A 25,935-nucleotide genomic window follows, 5' to 3' on the forward strand; every position below is an offset into this window, starting at 1 on the left:
CCAGGAAGAACAACAGTATTCCCTGATTGCAGATGGTCTTGCATCGATATAAACATCCCAGCCATCCATCCAGCCCTCCCACCCCACCCCAATAAATACCAAATAACAGAAATTAGAGATCGCCAAATTCACATATTAGCTTCTATTTACCTTGTTCTGTGCATTAAGAGTGAAAATGTTGTCTTTTTGATCCAGGAGTTTACAAGCATAAGCAATGTTAACAGCAGTTTCCTCTTTGTCTCCAGTGAGGACCCATGTCTTGATGCTTGCCTTTCGAAGAGCCATAATTGTGTCAGGGACACCTTCTTGCAAGCGATCTACAATGCCAGTAGCACCTAAGTGTGGAATTACAAACTAATCATTTGTTCCTCATACTGAGAATGAAACAGTTGTGTTTTAAAAAGCAGCTATGAATTTTTAGGACACCTTTGACAATCTCAGGTCAACGGATAACAAAATATGTGGTTAATTATAGAAAAGTAGGAAAGCAATATTATGTTTTCTGATCTACCTAACATTGTGGGACTGGGTTTAAATTTACAGTTTCTTAAATAATCATAAAAATGGCTACAAAGTTTAATCCCAAATCAGCTTTCCGTTATCGCCTCTAAACTAACCGGAATGCAGGCCTGAGGGAACGAGAAAACTCTACATGCTTTTTTAAGGGAAGTGTGTAAACCAGGTGCAAAGTGAAACAATTGTGGTTAGGCTCAGGTGTTCTGCAACACAAAATACTCTAGGTCTTGAATTTACAAGATATACACACACACACATACACTCACTCAGTGGCCACTTTATTAGGTACTCTATATGGTCTTCTGCTGCTATACCCCATCCACTTTAAGGTTCAACGAGTTGTGTATTCAGAGATTCTCTTCTGCTCACTAGTGTTGTAACGCATGGTTACGTGAGTTACTGTTGTCTTCCTGGCAGCTTAAGCCAGCCTGGCAATTCTCCTTTGACCTCTCTCATTAACCATTAACAAGGCATTTTTCCCTACAGAACCGTCACTCACAAGATGTTATTTTGTTTTTTTGCACCATGCTATGTAAATTCTAGAGGCTGTTGTGCATGAAAATCTCAAGAAATCAGCAGTTTCTGAGGTGCTCAAAGCACCCCATCTTGCGCCAATAGTCATTCCATGGTCAAAGACACTGACATCACATTTCTTCCACATACTGATGTTTAGTCTGAACAACAACTGAACCACGTGACCATGTTGCATGTTTTATGCATTGAGTTGCTGCCACGTGATTGGCTGATTAGATATTTGCATTAGCTAGCAGGTGTACAGGTGTACCTAATAAAGGGGCCACTGAGCATATAGTTATACTTTTCAATTGTATTCACATATACTATTCAAGATCCAATCATGATTAGTTAAGGTGCAGTAGTACATTATTTTTATCACCTAGTTCCCCAACTGGCATTCATTCAACTACTTCACACCATGCATGCTGATCAAATTATGCTCCATTCCTTAACCCTGCTTCACCCAAGACTACATGTAAATGGGTGTCTCTTGGTGAAATGTCCAACTGCTGTTTGTTGGCCCACAATTTTCTAATAATTAAAAACCTAACACGTTAAAGATTACTGGCTGGCAAATACTTGGGCAGGGGTGGAAGGATAAGGTGTGAAATCTCAATCAACGCTCTGCACTTTTGGAGATAACTTTGTCCGCAAGGTCCTGCCCATTGTCTGAAAATTATTTCCCTAAAATTGATTAGTCCCAAAACCTACAATGTTGGAATAGCTATAATTGTGCATAATTAAGTCCTAAATGCCATCCATATGCCACCATTTTTTTTTAACAAATCCTCCATGCTTAGATAAGAATGCAAACAGTCAAGACAACACACACAGAACACTATTGCAGCTGTGTTAAATGATTCTTGGAGTTGAACAGCACCTGCCAAACCAGAGAAGTATCTCCAAATTCTCAACACAATCTTGAACTTTACCTAGCAGAGTAAGGTTAGTTTCAAGTTTCAGAGCTGATTCAAGTAGGAGCTCCTCTTGGTTGTCAATACTTGTCTCCGCTGAGAGATGAAATTTTTGCCATTCTGCATATTCAGCATCATTCATTACCTGAAGAGAAAGAAGACTGTAGTGTTCAGTTTGAGTGATCAAGAATCCAATAACCACTGAACATGGAAACAAACCAGCACCATAAAATCTTTACAAGTTATGCACAGTTAGAAGAATACCTGGTTTCCTTTCACATTTTTCCAATTTGCTTGCGGCCATCTTCAAGGAGACACGCCTCAGAAAGGCGGCGTCCATCAGTGAGAACCCTCATCACCTAAGTCATGGCATGTTCTCATTGCTACATCGGAAAGGAGGTACAGGAACCTGAAGGCACACGGTGATTCAGGAACAACTTCTTCCCCTCTGCCACCTGATTTCTGAATGGACCTCGAACCCATGAACACTAATTAACTACTTTTTTATTTCTATTTTTGCACATCTTATGTAATTCTGCTAATACACACACACTCACTTACTGTAATTCACTTTTTTTTCCTATTATTATGGCACGATATTGCTGCCACTAAGTTAACAAATTTCATGACATATGCCAGTGATACTAAACCAGAGATTCTGATACTGACCTTTAGAAATACACAATATGATCAGTTTTGTTCAGGATGGTGCATATTTTTGGAAAGAAATAATGAAGCTTAAAAGAGGATCAACAACTTAAACAAATCAGTGCCTTTCTCCAAATCCAAAAGCACATTAACTGGTCTCTTCAGCTGATGATGCCATATGCCAAGGTGATGAGGAAGAGAGCAGACTTAATGTATATTCTAATAGAATCCATGGTAAAACTGCGATGGTGTAAAGAAAAAAAATGCTGGCTATTGTGAGACCATAAGATAAAGGAACAGAAGTCAGCCATTCGGCCCATCGAGTCTGCTCCGCCATTTTATCATGAGCTGATCCACTCTCCTATTTAGTCCCCCTCCCTCACCTTCTCACCATAACCCTTGATGCCCTAATATCCTCTGGTAAAAAGAGATATATTGTAGGGCAAGTCTTGCATCTGATTCTTTTTCTCTCCCTCTCCTTGCCGCTTCCCGACGATGTTTGGCATCATCTCTTGACTATAATGTCCCCCTTCCCTTTCCACATGGCATAATTAGGCTGACCATTTTTTTTGTTACCCTGATGCTGGATAGAAGATACAAGGCAGTAACACCAAAGGATGCTGATTATTCTTGATGATGTGGCTGGCGCTCTCCTAAATGGATGTGACATAGTCACCGCTGTCCTTTGACTGCAGCAAAGGGTTTTATGGGTGTCTCGAAGAACGTCATTACAATAAGGTTTAATTATCTCTTATTGATGGGTGGCAATTAGATCTGTCCCAATCCTGCACATGCTGATGGTGATTAGCAGAATGTAACCACTCGAAATAGAGCTGCCCTGCCCTTTTGCTCCGGTAGGTGTTGCTGCTGAGGCTGTCGTGTCCCGAATTCCATGATGGCGGATCGGCTCTCGGGTTAAAAGGGAGCCTGTTGATTTTTGCGAATGAGCAATTTTATATGAATATATAACCCTGAACTTTGCCTGGATTCTGTAAGTTAGCTCATATTCATTTGATTTAGCCAAAAAAAAGTGCCGCTGTAATGCACCATTTGCACTAATTGAAGGTCACAAACAGACAGACAGAGCATGAGAGTTTTAGTAGTATATAGATATGGAAAGGAATGGGATCCAAAGAGGAAGCAATGGGTAATGATTAGAGATGGAAAGAATTTGGTGAGGTTAGTTCCTGTTAGGAATACAAAGCAGATAGATTTTGGAGGGGTGGGAGAAAATGGGGGTTTGAGGTTATGCATCTGGGCAACAAAGATGTATAAATCAGGACGCTCTTTATCAACTATAGCTCTGCATTCAATACAATATGCCCATAAAACCAATCAATAAGCTTCAAGATCTTGACCTCAATACCTCCTTGGGCAATTGGATCCTCGATTTCCTAACTTGCAGACCCCAGTCCATTTAGATTGGCAACAACCTTCCCTCCACAATCTCCATCAGCACAGGTGCACCACAGAGCTGTGTGCTTTGGCCCCTGCTCTACTAACTTTACACTTATGACTGTGTGGCTAAGCACAGCTCCAATGCTGACGAGACCACCGTCAAAGGCTGAATCAAAGGTAGTAACGCATCAGCATATAGGAGGGAGACAGAAAATCTAGCTGAGCTGTGCTATAACAACAACCTCTTACTCAATGTCAGCAAGACCAAGAAGATGATTATTGACTTCAGGGAGGAGGAAATCGGAGGTCCATGAGCCAGTCCTCATTGCAGAGTCAGAGGTGGAGAGGGTCAGCAACTTTAAATTCCTCGGTGTTATCATACTGGTCCTGGGCCCAGTATGTAAGTGCAATTGTGAAAAAAGCACGCCAACACCCCTACTTCCTCAGGAGTTTGTGAAGAACTTTAACAAACTGCTATAAATGTGTGGTGGAGAGTACTTTGACTGGCTGTATCACAGCCTGCTGCACAACCACCAACTGTTTCAGCTGCTACCATCTGGGAAGTGGTACCGCAGCATAAAAGCCAGGACCCACAGGATCTGGGACAGCTTTCTTCCACCATGCCATCAGACTGATTAATTCATGCTGACACAACTGTATTTCTAAGTTATACTGACAGTCCTGTTGTACATACTATTTATTATAAATTACTATAAATTGCACATTCTTTTTTAGGCATCCATTAGTCTTGCGAGACCATGGATCTGTGCCTGGAAAGTCTTCACTCTCCAGGGCGCAGGCTTGGGCAAGGTTGTATGGAAGGCCAGCAGTTGCCCATGCTGCAAGTCTCCCCTCTCCACGACACTGATATTGTCCAAAGGAAGGCCAAGGGCTGATACAGCTTGGCACCAGTGTCGTCGCAGAGCACTGTGTGGTTAAGTGCCTTGCTCAAGGACACAACACGCTGCCTCGGCTGGGGCTCGAACACACAACCTTCAGGTCGCTAGTCGAATGCCTTAACCACTTGGCCACGTGCCCACACAAATTGCACATTTAGATGGAGACATAATGTAAAGATTTTTACTCATGTATTTGAAGGATGTAAGCAATAAAGTCAATTCAATTCAACACCAATGCTCTCGAATGGAAAATCCTACAAAAAGTAGTGGATACAGCCCAGTTCAACATGGGTAAAGTCCTCTCCACCATTAAGCACAGCTACGATAGGATCTTTTAAGAGACTTTTAGATAGGTACATGCAGCTTAGTAAAATAGAGGGCTATAGGTAAGCCTAGTAATTTCTAAGGTAGGGACATGTTCGGCACAACTCTGTGGGCCGAAGGGCCTGTATTGTGCTGTAGGTTTTCTATGGTTACACAGAGCATTGTCGCAGGAAATCAGCATCCATCATCAGGGACCCCCAGCATTCAGGTCATGCTCTTTTATCACTGTGCCATCAGGAAGAAGGGAAAGGAGCCTCAGGACTCACACCACTAGGTTCAGGAACAGTTATTATCCCTCAACCATCAGGCTCTTGAACCGAAGGGGATAACATCACCCAACTTCACTTGCCACATCAATGAAGTGTTCCGAGAACCTATGGACTCACTTTTAAGGACTCTTTATTTCATGTTCCTGATATTTATTGATAATTTATCTTTTATTATTATTCCTGTCTTTGTATTTGCAGTTTTGTTGTCTTTTGCAAGCTGCTTTGAATGCACAAGTTGGTGCGGTCTTTCATTGTTTCTATTATGGTTATTATTCTATTATGGATTTATTGAGTATGCCCGCAGAAAATGAATCTCAGAGTTATATATGGTGACATATATGTAGTTTGATTATAAATTTACTTAGAACTTTTTAGTTACTGTTATAGAAAGATAGTAACAAGTGCCTTCATTAAACTCAAGGGAAGGCCAAGAATGATACATTGTTGGTTTATGTGAAGAACAATCAACTAGAACAGAAACAGAAGGACAACAAAGCATTAGAAATAGTGATTAGTTAGGGTAGGAAGAGTGTGGATGTGGATAGGATGATGCCCGGGGAAAGTGGGTGGAAGGCAGCTTAGGAAGGCTCATGATTAATATGGAGGAATAACAAAAGATGGAAGAGAGTAATGGACAGATTGGAGCAACAGCTAAAATTAAAAAGTAAACAGAACAAATTCAGGTAAAGTAAAGCAGAGTGGTAAAATCCTAATCAGCTCTCTTATTCTATCAAGACTAGCTCTCAAGCTGCGATGTCACCTGTCTACAGCTGCCCAGGAGAGTGGTGTCAGAGTTGGTGCGCTCCACCATAGGCTGTGTAGCATGTTGGAGTTGATGCTGCTCCCAGTGTTCGCTCGGCAGAAGACAAGCTGTATTGTAGTTGACTGTGGATTTCTGCAACGTTCATGGACTCAGAGTCTTGGATTATATGTTTTTTGTATGACTATGTTTAACTGATATCTTATATGTGCTTTCTGTCTTATATGTGCGATGTGTGCTTTGTGCTGTGTGTGACTGTTGTTACTGTGTTTGGTATCTTGACCCCAGAGTAATGCTGTTTCATTTGGCTGTATTCATGGGCATTCATGTATGGCTGAATAACAATTAAACTAAAACTTCAAAGGTTCAAAGGTCAAATTTAATGTCAGAGAAATGTATACAATATACATCCTGAAATGCTTTTTCTTCGCACCTGAACTTGAACCTGAACTTACTTATTCTGACTTCTTTGAGAGTATGAATCAAAGCTATGTTATCTCCTTATACCTGTCCTCTCAATGGCAACCTCATCACTGATTGCATAGTCCTTATTTCCCTTTCATGGACCGTATCTCCTTTGAAGACATGCTGTCCATAAATCCAACCCTAAACTGTCTCAAATACATTGAGGAATTGTGACATCTCCGTATGGTCCTCCTCATGAAGGACTGTCATCGTAAACTTTGCATCCCACTTAACTTCTTCCTTCTCATCTTGAACCCTTTATGTGGTTTCCATTTGACCATTCTCTCCTGATTTCCTCCAGCATTTTCTCAATTTCTTGGGCTGAACCTTTCCACTTTCATGATTGATGGCCTTTTCTCTCTATACCTCCATCGACCATCATGCTGGCCTGCTTCCTTCTAGTATAGAAGCCAAATCAGTCTCTTCCTTCCACTAGTCTCTTCTGTCTGCCCGACCTTGCTTTCACATCCAATCACTTATCCTTTAATTTTAATTATTTTCTTCAAGTAGTGCTTTAGTGAGATCTACTGTACATTTGCTTTAGTACCACCCATTTCCCCCCATTCCTCTTTATCCAGTACAATAGATAACTGTGGCAACTTAAAAACTCAGATACTGAAACATAAGCATTTGCTTAAAAATATCTCATTTGGCTAAATTTGACACATGAACTACTGGTTGTAATTTAAATGTTTGATGTAATCATGTTTAAAATTTGTTCATAGTAAATAGATCTCACAAACAAACTGAATCTGATATTGGTGTACACCAGCACCTCAGGGAAAAGAATTCATGCTGAATCAGCAATCCACACAGTGAATGATCACAGCATCTATGAAATACAAGAAATGACATTTTGCACTTTTGCAAAAACTGGGCATTAGTCCAATTGACAATCTGTAACATAACCTTGTTTTTTTTTAATTGAAGCTGATGTCATGTGACAAGATTTATATAAAACTCAGCGATTTGAAGAAAATCAATTGAATGTTAAGATGATTAAGTACTAAGAGCCAAGCTGAAACAGAACACAGATTCCTACACCACCTCCCTTAAGACTCATATTTTAGCTGTTTGATTATTTGTATATTCCCACTGCACCCTAAAGACTTCAGGGAAAGTGGTTACTCAACCATTCCAAAGTACCTTTGAGCCAGTCCTCAATTTTAAAAGGGAAGTTTGGAAGCAGTTTCTTCTTTTCCTCTATTGCCTGGTGGTTACTATTACCAGAAATCCCAATCAATATGATGTGCATGTAATCCAGAATTTAACATTGTATTCTAACTTATTTTTGTCCATAGTAATCAAGGGGAATATATAGGCTGGAGTTTACTCTCTCCTGTTGGCTGTAACGTTACTCCATTGTATTATAAAATAAGAAACATTTGGTAAATACACAAGAATAAGTAATGTATCATACTATATTTCTAAAATACAAATGAATAAACAGATGTTTTCAGTTCAGTAATAAGCCATGATAATATTGACTTAAAGCATTGTTCTTGCTTGCTGATTTCAATTCCCTCTATAATTTGTCATCCTCTTGCAAAGAATAACAAATCATACATAATTTTATCACCAATATTAATTTTGTCTGTTCTTTCTTCCATACCTTCTTAGCAATGCAAAGAGTACGGAGACCCTCCTTGGCATATTTATCTAAGTAATTCTGTGTCTTTTCCCGAATGCCTTTCTGATGTCTGTGTCCTGCAAGATAAGTGGGAAACAGAATAACAGTGAAAAACCAGCTCCAAAAACTAGAAAGGAACCTGTGCTTTTAATTGATATCTTTTCAAAGACAACCAAATATGTTCAATGTTACCATTGACACTCAACTCAACTTCACTTGCCCTATCACTGAACTGTTCCCAATAACCTATGGGCTCATTTTCAAGGTACTTCATCTCTCAGGTTCTCAATATTTATTGCTTATTTATTTAATATTATTTTTCTCTTTTGTATTTGCATACTCTGTTGTCTTTTGCACATTGGTTGTTTGTCCTTCCTATTGTGTGCGGTCTTTCATTGATTCTATTGTGTTTTTTGGATTTACTGTGTATGCCCACAAGAAGATAAATCTCAGGGTTGTATATCGTGACATATATGTACTTTGATAATAAATTTACTCTGAACTTTGAAAATAGATTTCCCAAGGGAAAGGGAAAAGTTATTTCAGAGTAAATGAGGTATTGCAGAATAACTACAGTATTCATAGATCTGTTGATGGAAAACTGCCAGTGTATCCACAATATACCTCCCAAATTCTACCAGATAGCTTTGGAAATATATACTTAAAACCTCTGATCTTCCAAAGGTTCTGTTTCTACTCATTAAGAAACTATAATGTTTGCCTTCCTTGTGGATGAACTAAAAAAAACTTGCACGTCTAACTCCAACTGCAGCCTTGCCTAATTTGCTACTTGACCTATCTGTCCTTCTGTAACATCCCACTCTCATTTACACCAATTTGTGCCTAACAACCATCACCACCAAACATGGATTCTTTAAAAGGTAACAGATGTAATGAATAATTGAGTAGACTTGGTAAGATTCTCCACAGATCTGAGCGCCAGTACAAAGCAAGCCCTTTACCCCTAATCCTTCTTCACAACCAATTATCAACCCATGTTGGATGATAATGTTCAATCATTTCTTTTCAATTTTGCTTTTATTTTTACTTTCTTGTTGTAAAGTGCTGCAGTGCAGAACCTGATTAAATATTTTCTGGGAGACACATTCACATAAAGTACTTTTCTCATCAGGTAACTGATCTGTTCAGTGGGTTCACCTAGTTCAATCATATTTGACCCATTTTGTTTTATAAAGGCATTATAGCATTTCAAAACTCTTAAGCAATGTTAAACTGGCATGTCTAAAAATGACATCACAGGAGACAAAAAAGACTGCAGATGCTGGAATCTGTAGCAACAAAGAACTGCTACTTTGTTGAACTTTGAGGAACTCAGCAAGTTAGGCAACATCTAGGGAATGATAATTTGGATCGAGAACCTTTCACAGTCCAGATGAAGAGTATCAATCTATTGACTGCTGAGGGTAAGTAACTGATAAAATTCATATTGCATTTCTGTGAAACTCTTAAATTTGAATTCATGATTTGAGATTGGTTTAGTAGCTTTAGCAGTCTATCCTGTGAACTGTGAATCAAGACAAACAGCTCAGACTTGTCAGATAAACTTTCTATTTCAATGAGTTAAAGTGCATATAGGAAAAAAATAGGTACTATTCTTCTACTCCAAAAGCAAGTTATGAAAAAAAGGATATATGGCATTAAAAATAGAAAAACTGCAACTATTACCTGAATCATTACCTGAATTGTCCAAAAGATCCATTATGCTTGAATCAGCACCCTTTGTATAAACAACTATTTTATTAGTCAATGGATGTCGCACTACTACAGACATCCTCTTTCTAATTGAGTCGAATGGTAAGGTGTGCAAGAGTTTAAACTGTAGTTGTCCAATGTTCTTAAGTTCCACCGTGACTTGATCAGAAGTCCTGGATACTAAAGTGCAGTTGTAGGCCTGCGCTGCATGTACCAGTGCAGCTTCATCTGGGCTCTCAGCCTCATAGCGCAATTTAGAATTATTGCATTGCTCTGCAGGTGTGCCTGGGTCCGTAGATAAACTGCCTGCAGTTTTATCAAACTCTTCTGGCACATTGAGGGCACATTTCTCGGCTGGAGATTGATCACTAGTGGCTTTGAAATCCTTGGCTGATCTAGCAGCAGCTTCGTTTTGTTTCTTGACTGCACTGGGTGAAGCCGACTTCACTCTACTCAGTAATCTACTAGCAAAAGTACTTGGATTTTCGGAAGAACCATCTTTTCCACTTGCAAGGGAAGGTAAGCTCATGCGAGGTACTGACAATCTTTGGAACATTTGCCTTATCTCCTCCAAGGACTTCATTGGAGTATTGGTGACTGAAGGTACTCTTACCTTTATTTTGATGAACAAAAGTTCAGATCAGTTAGATAATAGTCATAATTATTAAGTGACAATTACTGCTAATAATGAAAATAAATTATTTTAAAAACTCTATATATCTGGAAACAACAGAAGAGTGGAAATCTCAAACTAATCACGTTTTACACTTCACCCATCATTTAGCAATGCTTTTCTTGAAGACATGCAAAATTAGTGAATTCTGGAATATTTAACCTTGGAAAGCAAATTTTTTTATGCAAAGGACTTAAGTGCAATAGAAAGAGTTACAAATAATGACTGGAAAAGCATATTGTGCAGAAGATACCAAGAGATATAGATAGGTTAAATGAGTGAGCATGGATCTGGCAGATGGAGTACAATGTTGGTAAATGCGAGGTCATCCACTTTGGAGGGAAAAATGGAAGATTATTATTCAAATGGTAAAAACTTGCAGCTGTGTAGAGGGACTTGGGAGTACTTGTGCATGAATCACAAAAGGGTGGTTCGCAGGTGCAGCAGGCTATCAAGAAGGCAAATGGGATGTTGGCCTTCATTGCTAGAGGGATTGAATTTAAGAGCAAGGCGGTTATACTGCAACTGTTTAGGTACTGGTGAGGCTGCATCTGGAGTACTGTGTGCAGTTCTGGTCTCCTTACTTGAGGAAGGATGTACTGGCTTTGGAGGCGGTGCAGAGGAGGGTCACCAGGTTAATTACAGAGATGAGGGGGTTGGACTATGAGGAGAGGTTGAGTCGCCTGGACTGTATTCGCGGGAATTCAGAAGAATAAGAGGAGATCTTAGAGAAACATATAAAATTATGAAAGGGATAGATATGATAGAGGCAGTAAAGTTGTTTCCACTGGTAGGTGAGACTAGAACTAGGGGACATATTCTCAAGATTCACAAGATGCAGAAGTAGATTTAGGATGTAGATGAGGAGGAACTGCTTTTCCTAGAGAGTGGTGAATCTGTGGAATTCTCTGCCCAGTGAAGCTGTGGAGGCCACATGAGTAAATATATTTAAAACAAGGTTGGATAGATTTTTGAATAGCAGGGGAATTAAGGGTTATGGGGAAAAGGCAGGTAGGTGGAGATGAGTCCATGGCCAAATCAGCCACGATCTTATTGAATGGCAGAGCAGGCTCAACGGGCCAGATGGTCTACTCCTGCTCCTATTTCTTATGTTCTTATAATCAAGAGGGGCAAAGATGGGAGAATCAGAGACAATAAGCTTCACTAGAAACAGTTAACCACTGAAATCTTGCTGTGTCAATTGCTTTTGGATGGCAACTGTTAGTAAAACATACTGTTAAAGAGATAGAAAAGTCACTTAGCACTTGGTAAATGCAAATTTAGATGTGGTGGAGGATCAAAGGGATGTCAAGGTGGAAATATTCCAGTCACTAGAAGCTATGCCAAACATTAGTCAGGCTATATTCTAGAAGGATAGAATTAAAAGCCTGGTTAGCAATGCTAATCCTGTATCAAAGCCTAGATTTGGGTACTCTGTACAAATTCAGTAAGCAACTAAAAAAGATGCACAGGCACTGAAAAGGATGCTGAAACAAATTGTAAGAATAATAAAATAACTGCAAAGGCGTCCATCCTAGGAAAGGATGGCCTCTTTTCCTTGTGGAAAAGTGGCTATGAGAAGGCTAAATGGAGACCTTTATAGTCATGAAAGGCTTTGATGAAGTGGATACAGAGAAAATGCTTCAGCATGAAGAAGAGCAAAATTAGAAATCGTCATGACAAAATAGTCACCTTGAAATTCCATTGAGAATTCAGAAGAAACCTCTTTACCCAATCAGAGAAAACATTGTGGACATTACCATAGGGTATGAGTGGGTGGATGGGTAGGGGGGGGGCAGGCATGAGATTTTGGAGGAGGGCACTTGAAACAAACAACATGTAATCACTTAAAGGGAGACTAGATTAGAGAAGGTTCAAGTGAAGCATAATCACTGGCACTAATTACTTGCATTGAATAGCCTGTTTGTACCAAATAATATCATGTAAAATGCAAAGTTATTTGTCACATATTAGGAGTCATCACCGATATATGTTAATTCTGATTTTCGCTTCTAATCTAACATTTGCTGAGGTTTTATTTATTCATCACATTTTACAGAATCACTCTGTTTAACAGTAGGGAAGATCTGCTTGCACTCAATCTGTCTTAGACCTGTCAATGGAAATCCTCCTCCTCCTCAGCAGTAACAATGCTGAATGGCATCAAACTGCTTGGCACCTCCTCTCAACAGGTCCTATATGGAATGAGTAAACCTTCAGGTAGGTAAAACAATTTTGCTCCAAGTAGACTGTTCCTGGGACAGATAAGGAGGAGATTTCAAAGCTAACACAATCACTACTTTAGCTTGAAAAGCAGACCATTGTAGCAGATTAATGTAAACACCACTCAATATCTGATTGCTTACTCAACTTAAATCAATGGCCATTAACATTTGGTATTGTCCTAACCAAAATGGTCCCAACTGGTCAGCATGGACCTATTGGACAAAATGCTGTATAATTCTATGATAAACTTTAAGTACTGGATTGAGGTCTGAACATTATAAAGTCCCTATATATGTTGAAATCATCATCATTTTAAACTTCAAACTCTTGTTCTCATTCCTCTGAAATTGTACAATTTCCACTTGCAAAAATGGGAGAAAATCAGACATCACCTTTGCTCTAAACATAAACATGGCAGCTTGCTCCTACAATGCTCCTTGTCATTGTGTTAGGGGCATGGAGGTCTCTTGAGAAGTTAAAGGGCAGTCCAATAATTTATGCATCTTTAAACCTTCCAAAGGAAAACATGATAATTAAAATTAAACTATTTTATTGCGGGAAGAAGAGTAACTCGGGAAAGAATAGGGTCCCTCAAAGACCAAAGATGATATATTTGTGTGGATGTCTAGGCATTACAGCAGCAGAGGTATTGGATATCTTTACACTTATGAAGACACATTACTCTCCAAAGCCTAATTTGGTATATCCAAGGAAACTGTGGAAACTAGAGAAGAATTTGCAGGAGCTCTGACTAACATGTATATATCCTCATTAGTGATGAGTGAAGTGCCAGGAGACTGGAGGGTAGCTAATGCTGTGCCTTTATTTAGTAGGGCTGCAAAGAAAAACATGGGAACTATATACCAGTTAGCCTAATATATGTGGCAGCTAAGTTACTGGAGGGAATCTGAGGAATAAGACATACAAGTATTTGGAAAGATAGACTTTGATGAGGGATAGTCAGCAAGGCTTTGTGTGTGGTAGATTATGGCTCACAAATTTGATTGAGCTTTTTGAAGTAGTAACCAAGGAGATTAGTGAGGACAGGGCCGTAGACATGGTCTATGTGGACTTCAGTAATGCCTTTGACAAGGCTCCGCATGGTAGGCTGCTATGGAAAGTTAGGTCACATGGGATCTAGGGAGACACACAAAATTCTGGAGGATCTCGTCTGGTCAGGCAGCATCAATGGAAAAGAGTAAAGCGTCGACACTTTGGGCCGAGACCCTTCTTCAGAGAGAGCTAGCTTGCATTAAGTACAGAATTGGCTTGATGGAAGGAAGCCAATGGGTATGGTGGAAGGCTCTTTTTCATACTGGAGGCCCTTGACTTGTGGTTGATACTATTTGTCATCAATAACAATGATTATTTGGATGAGAATGTACATGGTTTCCAGATTAAACAAAAATAGATGATGTCGTAGACTGTGAAGGTGATTATCAGGATTTACAGATAGTGATAGTGATCAGATGGGTAAATAAACCAAGAAATGGCAAATGGAGCTTAATTGGAATAAGCACGAGGTATTGCATTTTGGAAAGACATGATGATAAGGAATTTCACAGTGAATGGTAGGGCCTTGGAGAGTACTGAAGAACAGAAGGACATGGTTCCTTAAAAACAATGTCATGTTACAGTCATACAAAACTGGTAAGGTCATATTCAGTTTTGGGCATGCTGCTGCAGTAAAGAAACCAATCAGCTGGAAAGAACACAAAGGAGATTTACAACATTCTAGCCAGAACTCGAGAATCTGAGATAATGGAGTTGAGCAGTTTGGGATTTTTTTTAAATGGAGCATAGGAGATTGAGGAATGATCTTATAAAGGTATACAAAATTGAGTGGCTTAAATAAGGTTAAAACACAGTCTTTTTCCTGGGGTTGGGGAATCGAGAACACAGAGGGCATAAGTTTAAGGTGAAAAAAGGGAGATTTAGCAGGAACCTGAGGGGCAGCTTTTCCACCCAGAGAGTGGGTGCCAGATGAAGTAGTTGAGGCAGGTTCATTAACACCATGTGGAAGATAGCTGGACAGGTACATGGATACGGAAAGCTTATAGGGATATGGGACAAATGTGGGCAAATGGGGCTAGCTTAAACGGGAATCTTTGTCGCCATGTATCAGTTGGGCCAAATGCAAACCAAAGTCTAGGAGATGGGAAGGGAAACACAAAGGCCTTGAGAACAAAATGCTCACAGTGGGAGTGGGGTTGGGCTATGGTGGGGAAGGGTTGCAGAGTTGTCTGTGAGTTCATAATAATTTTTAACTGCCATGGCCATCAGATATCTTCAAAAGCTTTTTAACTTATTTACTTAAAGGGTAAAAATATATTAATTAAAATAGTGTCATTGAATAGCCTCAACTTGTCTATGCCAACCTAAGCACCCTCCTGAGGTAGTCCCACTTGCCTGTGTTTGGGCCAATGTCTATCAAGATCTTCTCAATCCATGTACCAGCTGAATAAAATGTTGTAATTGTACCTGCTTCCTCAGGCACATTGTTCCAGATACTCACCATCCCGTGTGAAAGTTTTGCCTCTGAGACTTTCTTAAATCTTTCCCTTACCGTAAGTCTTTGCTCACTAGTTTTAGACTCCCTTACATCAGAAAAAAAGCTGTGACAATGTCTTGGCCATATCCATTGTAATAATTTTATAAACCTCTATAAACATTCAGCCTCTGGCACTCCAGGGAAAATGGTGCCCGCCTATCCAGCCTCTCCTTAAATCTCAAGCCCTCCAATCCCAGCAATATACTTGTAAATCTTTTTTGTACCCTCTCGAGCTTAATTACAGCCCTTGTATAGTATGAAGAAGACAAGTACACAGACTATTCCAAATGCAGTCCCACCAACACTGTGTATATGGTCATTGAGATATATGGCACAAAAACAGACCCTTCACTCCAACTTGCTGAACTGGCCAAGTTGCCTACCTGAGCTAATCCCATTTGCCTATATTTGGTCCATATCCCTCTAAACCTTTCCTATCCATGCACCTTTCCAAACGTCTTTTAAACACCATTTGATTCACCTCACTCTGCATACCCACCTACCTGTAAGAGTTGTGCTTTAAACCTTTCCCCTCTCTAGTCATTGAGTACATTATCATGTGAACAAGCATGGTGAAGAACAGGTGAAGAACAGGTACAAAAAAAAACTTACTGCAGCAGCATCACAGGCAGGTCAATTGTGAAAATGTACAGAATTTGCATGAATTCCCAGTTGATCAAGCTGATATCAAACCATTGTTGGAGAGGTGGGTGTTTTTCTACTTTGGCACTCAACATCAACAGGAAGCTTCATTAATTTTATTTTAGCCCTTGTTTCTGGCAAAATATTGCTTCTCATTATTGCCAGTGCCTCCAACCCCAAAGCACCAATGTAAAACATTCTGCTTCCTCCATATAGTGATCCTTTATGAAAATCTCATTTGGTAAATAAACTAGCCTTTTTGTACTGCAATAAATTATTTCAACAACCTTAATTTCACATATAACCCTTATAATCACGAAATAGGGCAGCTTTAAAATAGTCAAATCTTGATTTAACTATAGATTTTACTGTTCTTTTAGAACATGTAAACAAATCACACACAAGACGAGTGTTAGCCTTACCCGCTGCCCTGGCTGATTAAGACATGACACAACAACTGTATTACAGATCGTCAAAGCAAGAAAGAAGTCAACGATGTAGGTGAATTCCAGGGAGAGCTCTTTTTCTGTCTCTTCCAACAAGTCAAGTGGGTGAGACATGATTTGTTCCAATTTCTGTTGAAGCTGAGAATCTGGTGTAACATCCCTTTCCTGCAAATTAATGCAAATCATTAAACTGAAAGAGCTGCTAAAATCTGTAGGGAAGAGAAAGTAATGGGGATGAAATTGGAAAAGTTTAAAGGAACAAAATTAGTATTTTTTTAAAATACAGAAGCAATTCTACATATATTGTGATCACACATCTATTGAAGATTTGCTTGTATACAATGAAGTTTAGAAAGCTAAGGAAGAAAAAGCAAGAATAGCAATTTAAAAGGACAAAGGAGAGAATGGCCTACAGGTTAATGTGGTATTGTTACGTATTCCAAAGTACATTGAATAAAGCACACGCATGTACTCACAATTGAGCTGCTGAATGCCACTTGAGAAGCACTTGGAGTAATTTCACCTTCATCTTCAGAAGTACCCTTGTCCTTTGGTGTCAAGCGATTAGTAGCTAAACAATTCAATGAATTATGGCTCCGTAGCACAGTGAGAGATTGGCCGCTGTCAGAATGTTGACACTTACATTCAGATGCCAGTGAATGATTGGATAAATCTTCCGAGTTAACATCCTGATATAACGCCAGTCTTTTTGCTGATAGATATTAAAAACACATCATATAAAATGAAAGTAAAGTTGTGCACTGGAATGGTTCAAGTATTCCAACATTTCGTTTTCACACAAATGCCATAAATCACATTTATTCCATGAATTTAATAATTCTACTCTCCAATATCAAACATTCTGCTTCTTTGACCAATCATTCCTTGAAAGTGATCAGTTCTTCTATTAGCACATTAGTAAAATAATTTATCTCTTGCCTACAAAGGTTTTGTCCAGTAGCCTGTTTCTATGAAATTCCATTGCATGCAAACTGAGATGGAAGTGTGGTTGATGATGAGTAGCTGATGAGAGTTTGTTTGGAAAATAAGGGACATGGAGGAAGGCTAAAGAAACGCAGATTATGTATCTATCTCAGACTGGGACCTGTTCAGGTATCTTTCAATCATACCCCCAAAACCAATAAAATATAGAAACAGGTCTCACAGAAGCTGTAAAGAAAAACTGCTTCTGAATAAATGGACTGCAGCCACAGAAGAATGCCTGCAGGTTGCACGAGTGACACCTGGGCTTGTTCCGCACAGCCCTGGTCACCGCACCTGTGCAGGGTCTTCTGCAAGTCAGCATATGATGCGTGGAACAGCAGTAATTTAATTAGATTTTAATTCTCATTTAAAATTGAATCAAATTGTGTGCAAAGCATCTTTCATTAGGTTTCCATGGCTATTAGATCTAGTTTGAAGATCTTAAAGGGGTGTCTGTACACCAAACTAGGTCGAAAGTTCTTTTCAGAGCTTGTATGTAGAAACTTAAGAGTACTATAACAAAGATTTTTACTACACACATCATTTTGGTAGAAAATGTCTTGCATAGATTTATGTTGTACAGATACTTCCAGGACCTATGTTTCCTTAACAAATATTAACCATGGTAAGCAAAGTAATAAAGCAATCACAGTAATAAAAAAAAACACCCACATGCTTTTCATTTTCTTACTTTACCAGCAAATACATACATATGTTCAAGAGCACATTGCAGAAAGCAAAATAAATTCCTGATTACAATATCAATTACTCAGTATTATTTACTAATCTTAAAGGTTGTTAACCACATTTGAATTCCCAATTATCCACGTACGGCTTGTGACTAATGTAAATGGAGGACATTAATATAGAATAGTTACATTGATTTGGACACATGGCTTGTCTGTTGATTGTCATAGAGGACGTCAGAGTGGGTAGATTACAGATGGACCTATCTATCTCTTTAAGTTTTATCACATACTGCATTCTCAAAGGAACTTAGCAGTACTTCCTCAAAAAGTGAATTATGACTTATGATCTGCGTGCAAGAAGATTAAATACATGCTGGTAGTTCCAATGGGAGGATGTGCCTCTTCATTGTAGACCAATGAAAATCATCTGTCTCACATCACTTGAACAGATTGGTTTTCGAGTTTCTTTTCCATGTTTAAAAAGTTGTTCATTTCACCTCCAGGAAATAATTCGCACAATATAACCACATCCTGAGGTTTTGAAAAGTGCTATGTATATCTAACTATTGTCCTTCTTTCAGGTTTGATCCAATTCTACAGTAACAAGTTGCTTTCTGGCACCCTGTCAATCTACCATTGTGCCAGCCGTGGTTGGGAGCACTGCAGCATCATTCAAATTACTAAAGTTTGTGGGCAGTATATGAGAAAGCCTGATGTTACTTCACTCCTTCAACTCAAAGCTTCTGAGACCTTTTGGAGCAACATCACTCTTGATGTTTCCAACAATGGGAGAGTCTAAGACAAGAGGACACAACCCCAGAACAGAAGGACATTCCTTTAGAACAGACATGAGGAGGAATTTCTATAGCCAGACTATGATGAATGCATGGAATTAATTACCACAGATGACTGTGGAGACCAAGTCATTGGGTATACTTAAAGCAGAGGTTGATAACTTCTAGATTAGTAATGGTGTCAAAGGTTATGGGGAGAAGTCAAGAGAATTGGGTTGAAAGGGATAATAAATCATCAATGATGGAATGGCGGAGCAGACTCACTGGGGGCTACCTAGTCTAATTCTGCTGTCAAGTCTTATGGTCTTTCACGATTGTTAGATAATCACAGGTTGGATTACATCCAGTCCTTCTTGGTTAGCACATTCATTTCTCAATGGATAACTTCAGTCAGGGGGATAATCCTGTCGAAAACATAAGTGCCCTTAAAACCTAGCAAGGATTTTAGTGTCAACAGATGCACGTGAAAAGCTTGAGGCCATACTAAAGAGAAGAACATACCATTTTCCTCATGGGAATACTCAACTCCAGCAATGGTGCACCTGCAGAAGATCATTTTATTTTCTGTTAGTGTTCCAGTCTTATCTGAGAAAACGTATTCAATCTGTCCCAGATCTTCAGTGATATTTAAGGCTCGGCATTGGATGGCTGAATCTGAGCTTTCATTGTACAAGTCAATATCACTCTGAAGGAGAAGTATTTGGCCCAGCTTGACAATTTCAATCGACACGTACAAGGAAATTGGTATCAGCACCTAAGAAAAGAAGGACCAAACTGGTGTAAACAAAAACGGGGACTTGAACTGAACCAGATTATTTAGTTTAAGTTCAGTTTGGCTCATTTCTGGTATCATCACCTTGCTTTCGCTGAATGTAAAATATGGTTGCACAGTTCCAAATACCTCTGAAGTGTTTGTGAAACTCCAGTAATAAATGTAAACAGTTACTTAAAAGTGCTCTTTTTTTAAAAAATTCCTCCATTAGGATCAAACTGTAACTGACAGCTAGTTTATTAGTTGTGATTTAGCAAATGAAATATTTGTTCAAAAACAGCATTTTTAAGTTTCTCAATAGTGACCTTTCTTGATGCTGTTTGTTTTTAAGAAGCACCAGTGGCATTCAGCGCTGCTTTTTAAGCATGTGGGAGCTGCACTGGACTAATATTTTAATACAAATACAGGTTTCCCCCGCCATCCGAAGGTAGATCGTTCCTATGAAATGGTTCGTAAGCCGAAATGTCGTAAAGAGAAGAAGCAATTACCATTTATTTATATGGGAAAATTTTGTGAGCGTTCACAGACCCAAAAATAACCTACCAAATCATGCCAAATAACACATAAAACCTAAAATAACAGTAACATATAGTAAAAGCAGGAATGATATGATAAATACACAGCCTATATAAAGTAGAAATACTTCTCTACAACGATTGCCTGCACAGATCTCCGTAGCGAAAATCTCACGCAAGCGCTGTTGGCAAAAACATGGCGCAAGCGTTCTCCAGTAACCTTTAAGCTATGAAGCTGCCAAATCATACCAAATAACACGTAAAAATACATAGCCTATATAAAGTAGAAATAATGTATGTACAGTGTAGTATCACTTTCCGGAATCGGGAAGACAGCGCCGAGCACACTGATGATGGTGTGTTAGGCTGAGTCGGTGTTTGGGTGGTGCGGTGCCCCCCACCCTCCAGGCCGCCGAGCGATACATTGCCGCAAAACATGCAGGGGTGCAACGGTAGCCGGGAGGCACACAGCACATCTTTAAGAAAAAAGCCGAAATAAACATGCTAATTAATTAGGTGACGCCCGACATGTAATTGTCGGCCCAGATCAGTGCCGATTTCCAATTGCGTTGTCTCTGATCTAGGCCGACAATTACATGTCGGCGGCACCTAATTAATTAGCTTGTTTATTTCGGCTTTTTTCTTAAAGATGTGCTGTGTGCCTCCCGGCTGCTGCTGCATTCTCCGCGTATCGGTATCTGTCCATGGCCTGGGGGTTGGGGTGGTGGGACACTGGGGTGTCATCTCGTCATCATCTGTTTCCATTAGGGCAGGCAGGTCATCTTCCATCTCTGTCCGCCTTGATGTCGAAGGTCGAGGTTCGTTGTCTGCTGTGGCTGATGTGGAAGGCTTGCTTGACTGCCGAGCCTCACGCATTTTTCTATCACACAGTCCTTTGTAAGGACTCAAACCATCCTGCAAATATCTCCTAAACCGATGTACCCTTTCAAAATTAAAGTCGTACTTTATCATTACTCATTCGGTTTCGTTCGTTATCCTTTTTTCTTCCAATTGCATCAGCTTTTCATCTGTCAGTTCTTGGTGATGGGATGCCAAAACCTCTTCAACATCATCTTTGTCAGCTTCCACAAGCCTAACTCACGTTGTCTTTACTTCGTTCACCACGATCGAAACGCTTAATTATGTCTAGTTTTATGCTAAGTGTAACACCCTTACGAGCTCTTTTAGGCTTTTCCGATACCATAGAACTCATCTTGCAAACAACTGCTCACAGGCACGTGTTTAAGCAATGCCAGCGAGAATGCAGTTCCGAATCCGGGGGACAGCAGCTGCTTGGGGCGCGCACTGCCTTTTATCGCGCACTGCTTTTTTTCGTAACAATGAAAACACCTCCTGAAAGCCAAAACAGGGTACTAATGTAGGTCTTTCGTAACAGTGAGGTTTCGTAAAGTGAACGTTCGAAAAGCGGGGGGACATCTGTATTTGCTAAAGCAAAGCGCACATATGTCACATCTCTTGGTGACTCAGTTGCTTAACACATTTTCCTAGTTGTCTAGGAAATCTGTAAGGCCTTAGATTTAAACTGCTGGCCTACAATAAGTTAATTGATCTCAGTCAAAATATTAATCAAGTCTCTATTACTTAAGAGGAATATTGGACATGGTTCATCACTATTTTGATCTTAACTCTGAATTTTCACTCATAACTGTAAAAGCACAAGATTATAAAGTATCTCATTTGTATTCTTTTTTTCATACTGGCATTAGTTTATTATTGTCACACATACCAATATACTGTGAAAAGTTTGCCTTGAATACTGTTTATACAGATCAAATCATAACATATTACATTGAGCTAGAAAAGGTAAAACAATAACAATGCAGAATAAAATATAAAAGCTACCTAAAAAGTATAGCACAGGTAAACAAGTGCACAATCATAATGAGGTAGATTGTGAGACCAAGAGTCCATCTTATTATACAAGAGGTCTGCTTGTGAGTCTGATGACAGTGGGATAGAAGCTGTCTTTTAGCCTGTTGGAATGTGCTTTCAGGTTTTGTACCTTCTGCTCAATGGGAGAGGGGAGAAGAGTGCATGTCGGCCCTCTGGGGTAGGTGGGGTTTTTGATTATGCTGGCTGCTTTACTGAGGCAGTGAGAAGTATAGACAGAGTCCATAGAAGAGAGTCTGGTTCCTGTGATGTGCTGATTTCAACGGGTATCAAGCTTCCAGTGGGGACAGATTTTGAATTTGACACCCAAGTTTTCGAAGTAACAGTAATCAGTAAAAAATCATTAATTCGTGCAACTTTCTTACCTGCAACAAAATGATCATGGTCCAGAACATGTAGAATGCTGCCAGTGCTGGAGGAGTGTATTCTCCATTTGGCCGAGGAATGCTAAAAATAGGGATCTGTGAGTAGCTGTTTAGCCAAATCCAATGACCTTAAAAATAAAAAGAGGATTAATGTAGACAGCAAAAAGATTAATTGCATTATTTTAAACATTTATAGCAATCATATAGCAAAATGGAGACTAGTATCCATTTGTAGCAGTTCTACCTTGCAATAGCACTCTCTCAGTGATTAATCCAGAAGGCTTTTGCTTGTCAAATATTAAGCACAATATTAACAATAACAGTATGTAAAGTTATAAATCCAGCATCGGAGACAACTCATTGAAAAAGTACTTCTGAAAGATACAATCAAAAATCATCACTAATTTGGCAAATTTACAATGATTTAATGTTGAAGAATACAGAGTACATATAGTGGCGTGCAAAAGTTTGGGCACTCTGGTCAAAATTTCTGTTACTGTGAATAGCTAAGCGATTAAAAGATGACCTGATTTCCAAAAGGCATAAAGTTAAAGATGACACATTTCTTTAATATTTTAAGCAAGATTACTTTTTTATTTCCATCTTTTACAGTTTCAAAGTAACAAAAAAGGAAAAGGGCCTGAAGCAAAAGTTTGGGCACCCTGCATGGTCAGAACTTAGTAACACCCCCTTTGGCAAGTATCACAGCTTGTAAGCGCTTTCTGTAGCCAGCTAAGAGTTTTTCAATTCTTGTTTGGGGGATTTTTGCCCATTCTTCCTTGCAAAAGCCTTCTAGTTCTGTGAGATTCTTGGGCCATCTTGCATGCACTGCTCTTTTGAGGTCTATCCACAAATTTTCGATGATGTTTAGGTCGGGGGACTGTGAGGGCCGTGGCAAAACCTTCAGCTTGCGCCTTTTGAGGTAGTCCATTATGGATTTTGAGGTGTATTTAGGATCATTATCCTGTTGTAGAAGCCATCTTCTTTTCATCTTCAGCTTTTTTACAGATGGTGTGATGTTTGCTTCCAGAATTTGCTGGTATTTAATTGAATTCATTCTTCCCTCTGCCAGTGAAATGTTCCCTGTGCCACTGGCTGCAACGTAAGCCCAAAGCATGATCGATCCAATCCCATGCTTAACAGTTGGAGAGGTGTTCTTTTCATGAAATTCTGCACCCTTTCTTCTCCAAACATACCTTTGCTCATTGCGGCCAAAAAAATTGTTTTTTAACTTCATCAGTCCACAGGATTTCTGTCCAAAATGCATCAGGCTTGTTTAGATGTTCCTTTGCAAACCTACGACGCTGAATTTTGTGATGAGGACGCAGGAAAGGTTTTCTTCTAATGACTCTTCCATGAAGGTCATATTTGTGCAGGTGTCGCTGCACAGTAGGACAGTGCACCACCACTCCAGAGTCTGCTAAATCTTCCTGAAGGTCTTTTGCAGTCAAACAGGGGTTTTGATTTGCCTTTCTAGCAATCCTATGAGCAGTTCTCGTGGGAAGTTTTCTTGGTCTTCTAGACATCAACTTAACCTCCACCATTCCTGTTAACTGCCATTTCTTAATTACATTACGAACTGAGGAAATGGCTACCTGAAAACACTTTGCTATCTTCTTACAGCCTTCTCCTGCTTTGTGGGCATCACTTATTTTAATTTTCAGAGTGCTAGGCAGCTGCTTAGAGGAGCCCATGGCTGCTGATTGTTGGGGCAAGGTTTGAGGAGTCAGGGTATTTATAAAGCTTTGAAACTTGCATCACCTGGCCTTTCCTAATGATGACTGTGAACAAGCCATAGCCTTAACAAGCTAATTAAGGTCTGAGACCTTGGTAAAAGTTATCTGAGAGCTCAAATCTCTTGGCCCGAACTTTTGCATGGTGCTCCTTTCCATTTTTTCACTCTAAAATTGTACAAGACAAAAATAATACACTAATCTTGCTTAAAATGTTGACAAGAATGTTTCATCTTTAACTTTATGACTTTTGGAGATCAGTTCATCTTCTACTCACTTAACTATTCACAGTGTTACGTACCCCGTAACTGGGTTGCCAAACCAGCAGAAATGGATCACTCAGTTGGAGTCTGGAGTACTAGAACTAAGAAAGTTTTATTAAAGAAACAAGCAACACAGTAATCGAAAGGATAATAAATGCAACAATTCAACAATGATAACCACACATGTGCACAGAATTAAGATAACAGCATCAATCAAGCTCTATCGTTGTCTAGGGGTAAATGACCAATTTCAAAATGACTCAAAGTTCAATCCAGTTAGTAGTTCAGTTCGCAGTAATCGTTGCCATGGCGATGGACAAGATGGGGGAAGAGAGACATAGAATAGGAACAACTGATCATTCAGAACGGCTTCACTCACAGACCAGCAAGATGGCTCACAGACCAGCGAGATGGCTCACAAACAGCTTTTGGGCGGGTCCTTGGTGATGTCACCTGAGGTCACCGACTGTGACCCCTCCTCCAGATGCGGTCGATCCTCTGCAGTGAACCCGGCACCCAGGCAAGGGTGGACACACACCGGGTTCCCGCTGATCGTACCTTTCCACCCTTGTCGTTGCCTGGCACTTCTCACCCACTCGTGAGAGGCGCACCGCTTCCAGGGTCTTGTTACCTCGGGTGGCGTGTGTGTCCTGTCTTAGCGAACCTGTCCCCTTTTTATCCCCCTGCTGGGGTATCGCCTGTCCATCACTTCAAACAGTTCAGGGTTCAAAGGGGGGAGCCGCTCCAGACAGCTCTCTCTCCCACATCCCTTCATTACACATCTCCAGACGCTGCTCCATTGTTCCTTATCTCTCCTTCCCCTGAGGGCAGGTGGCAGACCAACTGCTGATGCCACTGATGCTAGCCCAGGCCAGCAAACATCTTAATTTTATGTGTATTCTCGTAACAACAGTAACAGAAATTTTGACCGGGGTGCCCAAACTTTTGCATGCCACTGTATATTTATGGTCTAAATAACATCAGAAACAGAGCGGTCTCTACACTTGAGCAATCTCTGTCTCTATCTCTCTCAACAGTGAAAGAGAATCTTCTAATTCCTGAGTGGGAGGAACTTGCATAAGCGATGCTGCAGACTGTAACGTTGAAAAAGTGAGCTGTTGGCCTCCCCTCTCACTGTGGCAGGAGTGACATCTCTCTCTCTCCCTCATTAGTGAACAAGAGGGCTGTTGCGATGTCGAAGGGTTGGGATGACGAGTAGTTTTTGATGGACTATAGATTATGGTCTCTGGGGGGCTTGCTATTGCTTGCATGGTGGATGGTGGGCAGGATGATGCTTTTTGTTGGAAAATGTGGGGGGG

The 25,935-nt window shown here is 39.9% G+C and overlaps 1 protein-coding gene across 4 annotated transcripts in view; it reads right to left on the reverse strand.

Moving 5' to 3' along the window:
• Window positions 1-25,935, reverse strand: part of LOC134344049 (phospholipid-transporting ATPase VD-like) — a 161,614-nt gene that overhangs the window by 30,675 nt on the left and 105,004 nt on the right. For 3 of the 4 annotated variants that reach the window (XM_063043202.1, XM_063043201.1, XM_063043203.1), the window contains 8 exons: window positions 22,621-22,748; window positions 19,559-19,811; window positions 17,067-17,302; window positions 16,567-16,755; window positions 10,026-10,665; window positions 8,322-8,416; window positions 1,965-2,091; window positions 151-335 (listed from right to left, as the gene is read on the reverse strand). In XM_063043202.1, coding sequence (XP_062899272.1) covers window positions 151-335; window positions 1,965-2,091; window positions 8,322-8,416; window positions 10,026-10,665; window positions 16,567-16,755; window positions 17,067-17,302; window positions 19,559-19,811; window positions 22,621-22,748 — 1,853 coding nt within the window. The remainder of the gene's footprint in view (window positions 1-150; window positions 336-1,964; window positions 2,092-8,321; window positions 8,417-10,025; window positions 10,666-16,566; window positions 16,756-17,066; window positions 17,303-19,558; window positions 19,812-22,620; window positions 22,749-25,935) is intronic. The other variant, XM_063043204.1, reaches the window with a different exon arrangement.

Source organism: Mobula hypostoma, chromosome 3 (assembly GCF_963921235.1).
Source record: "Mobula hypostoma chromosome 3, sMobHyp1.1, whole genome shotgun sequence".
Lineage (NCBI taxonomy): Eukaryota > Metazoa > Chordata > Chondrichthyes > Myliobatiformes > Myliobatidae > Mobula > Mobula hypostoma.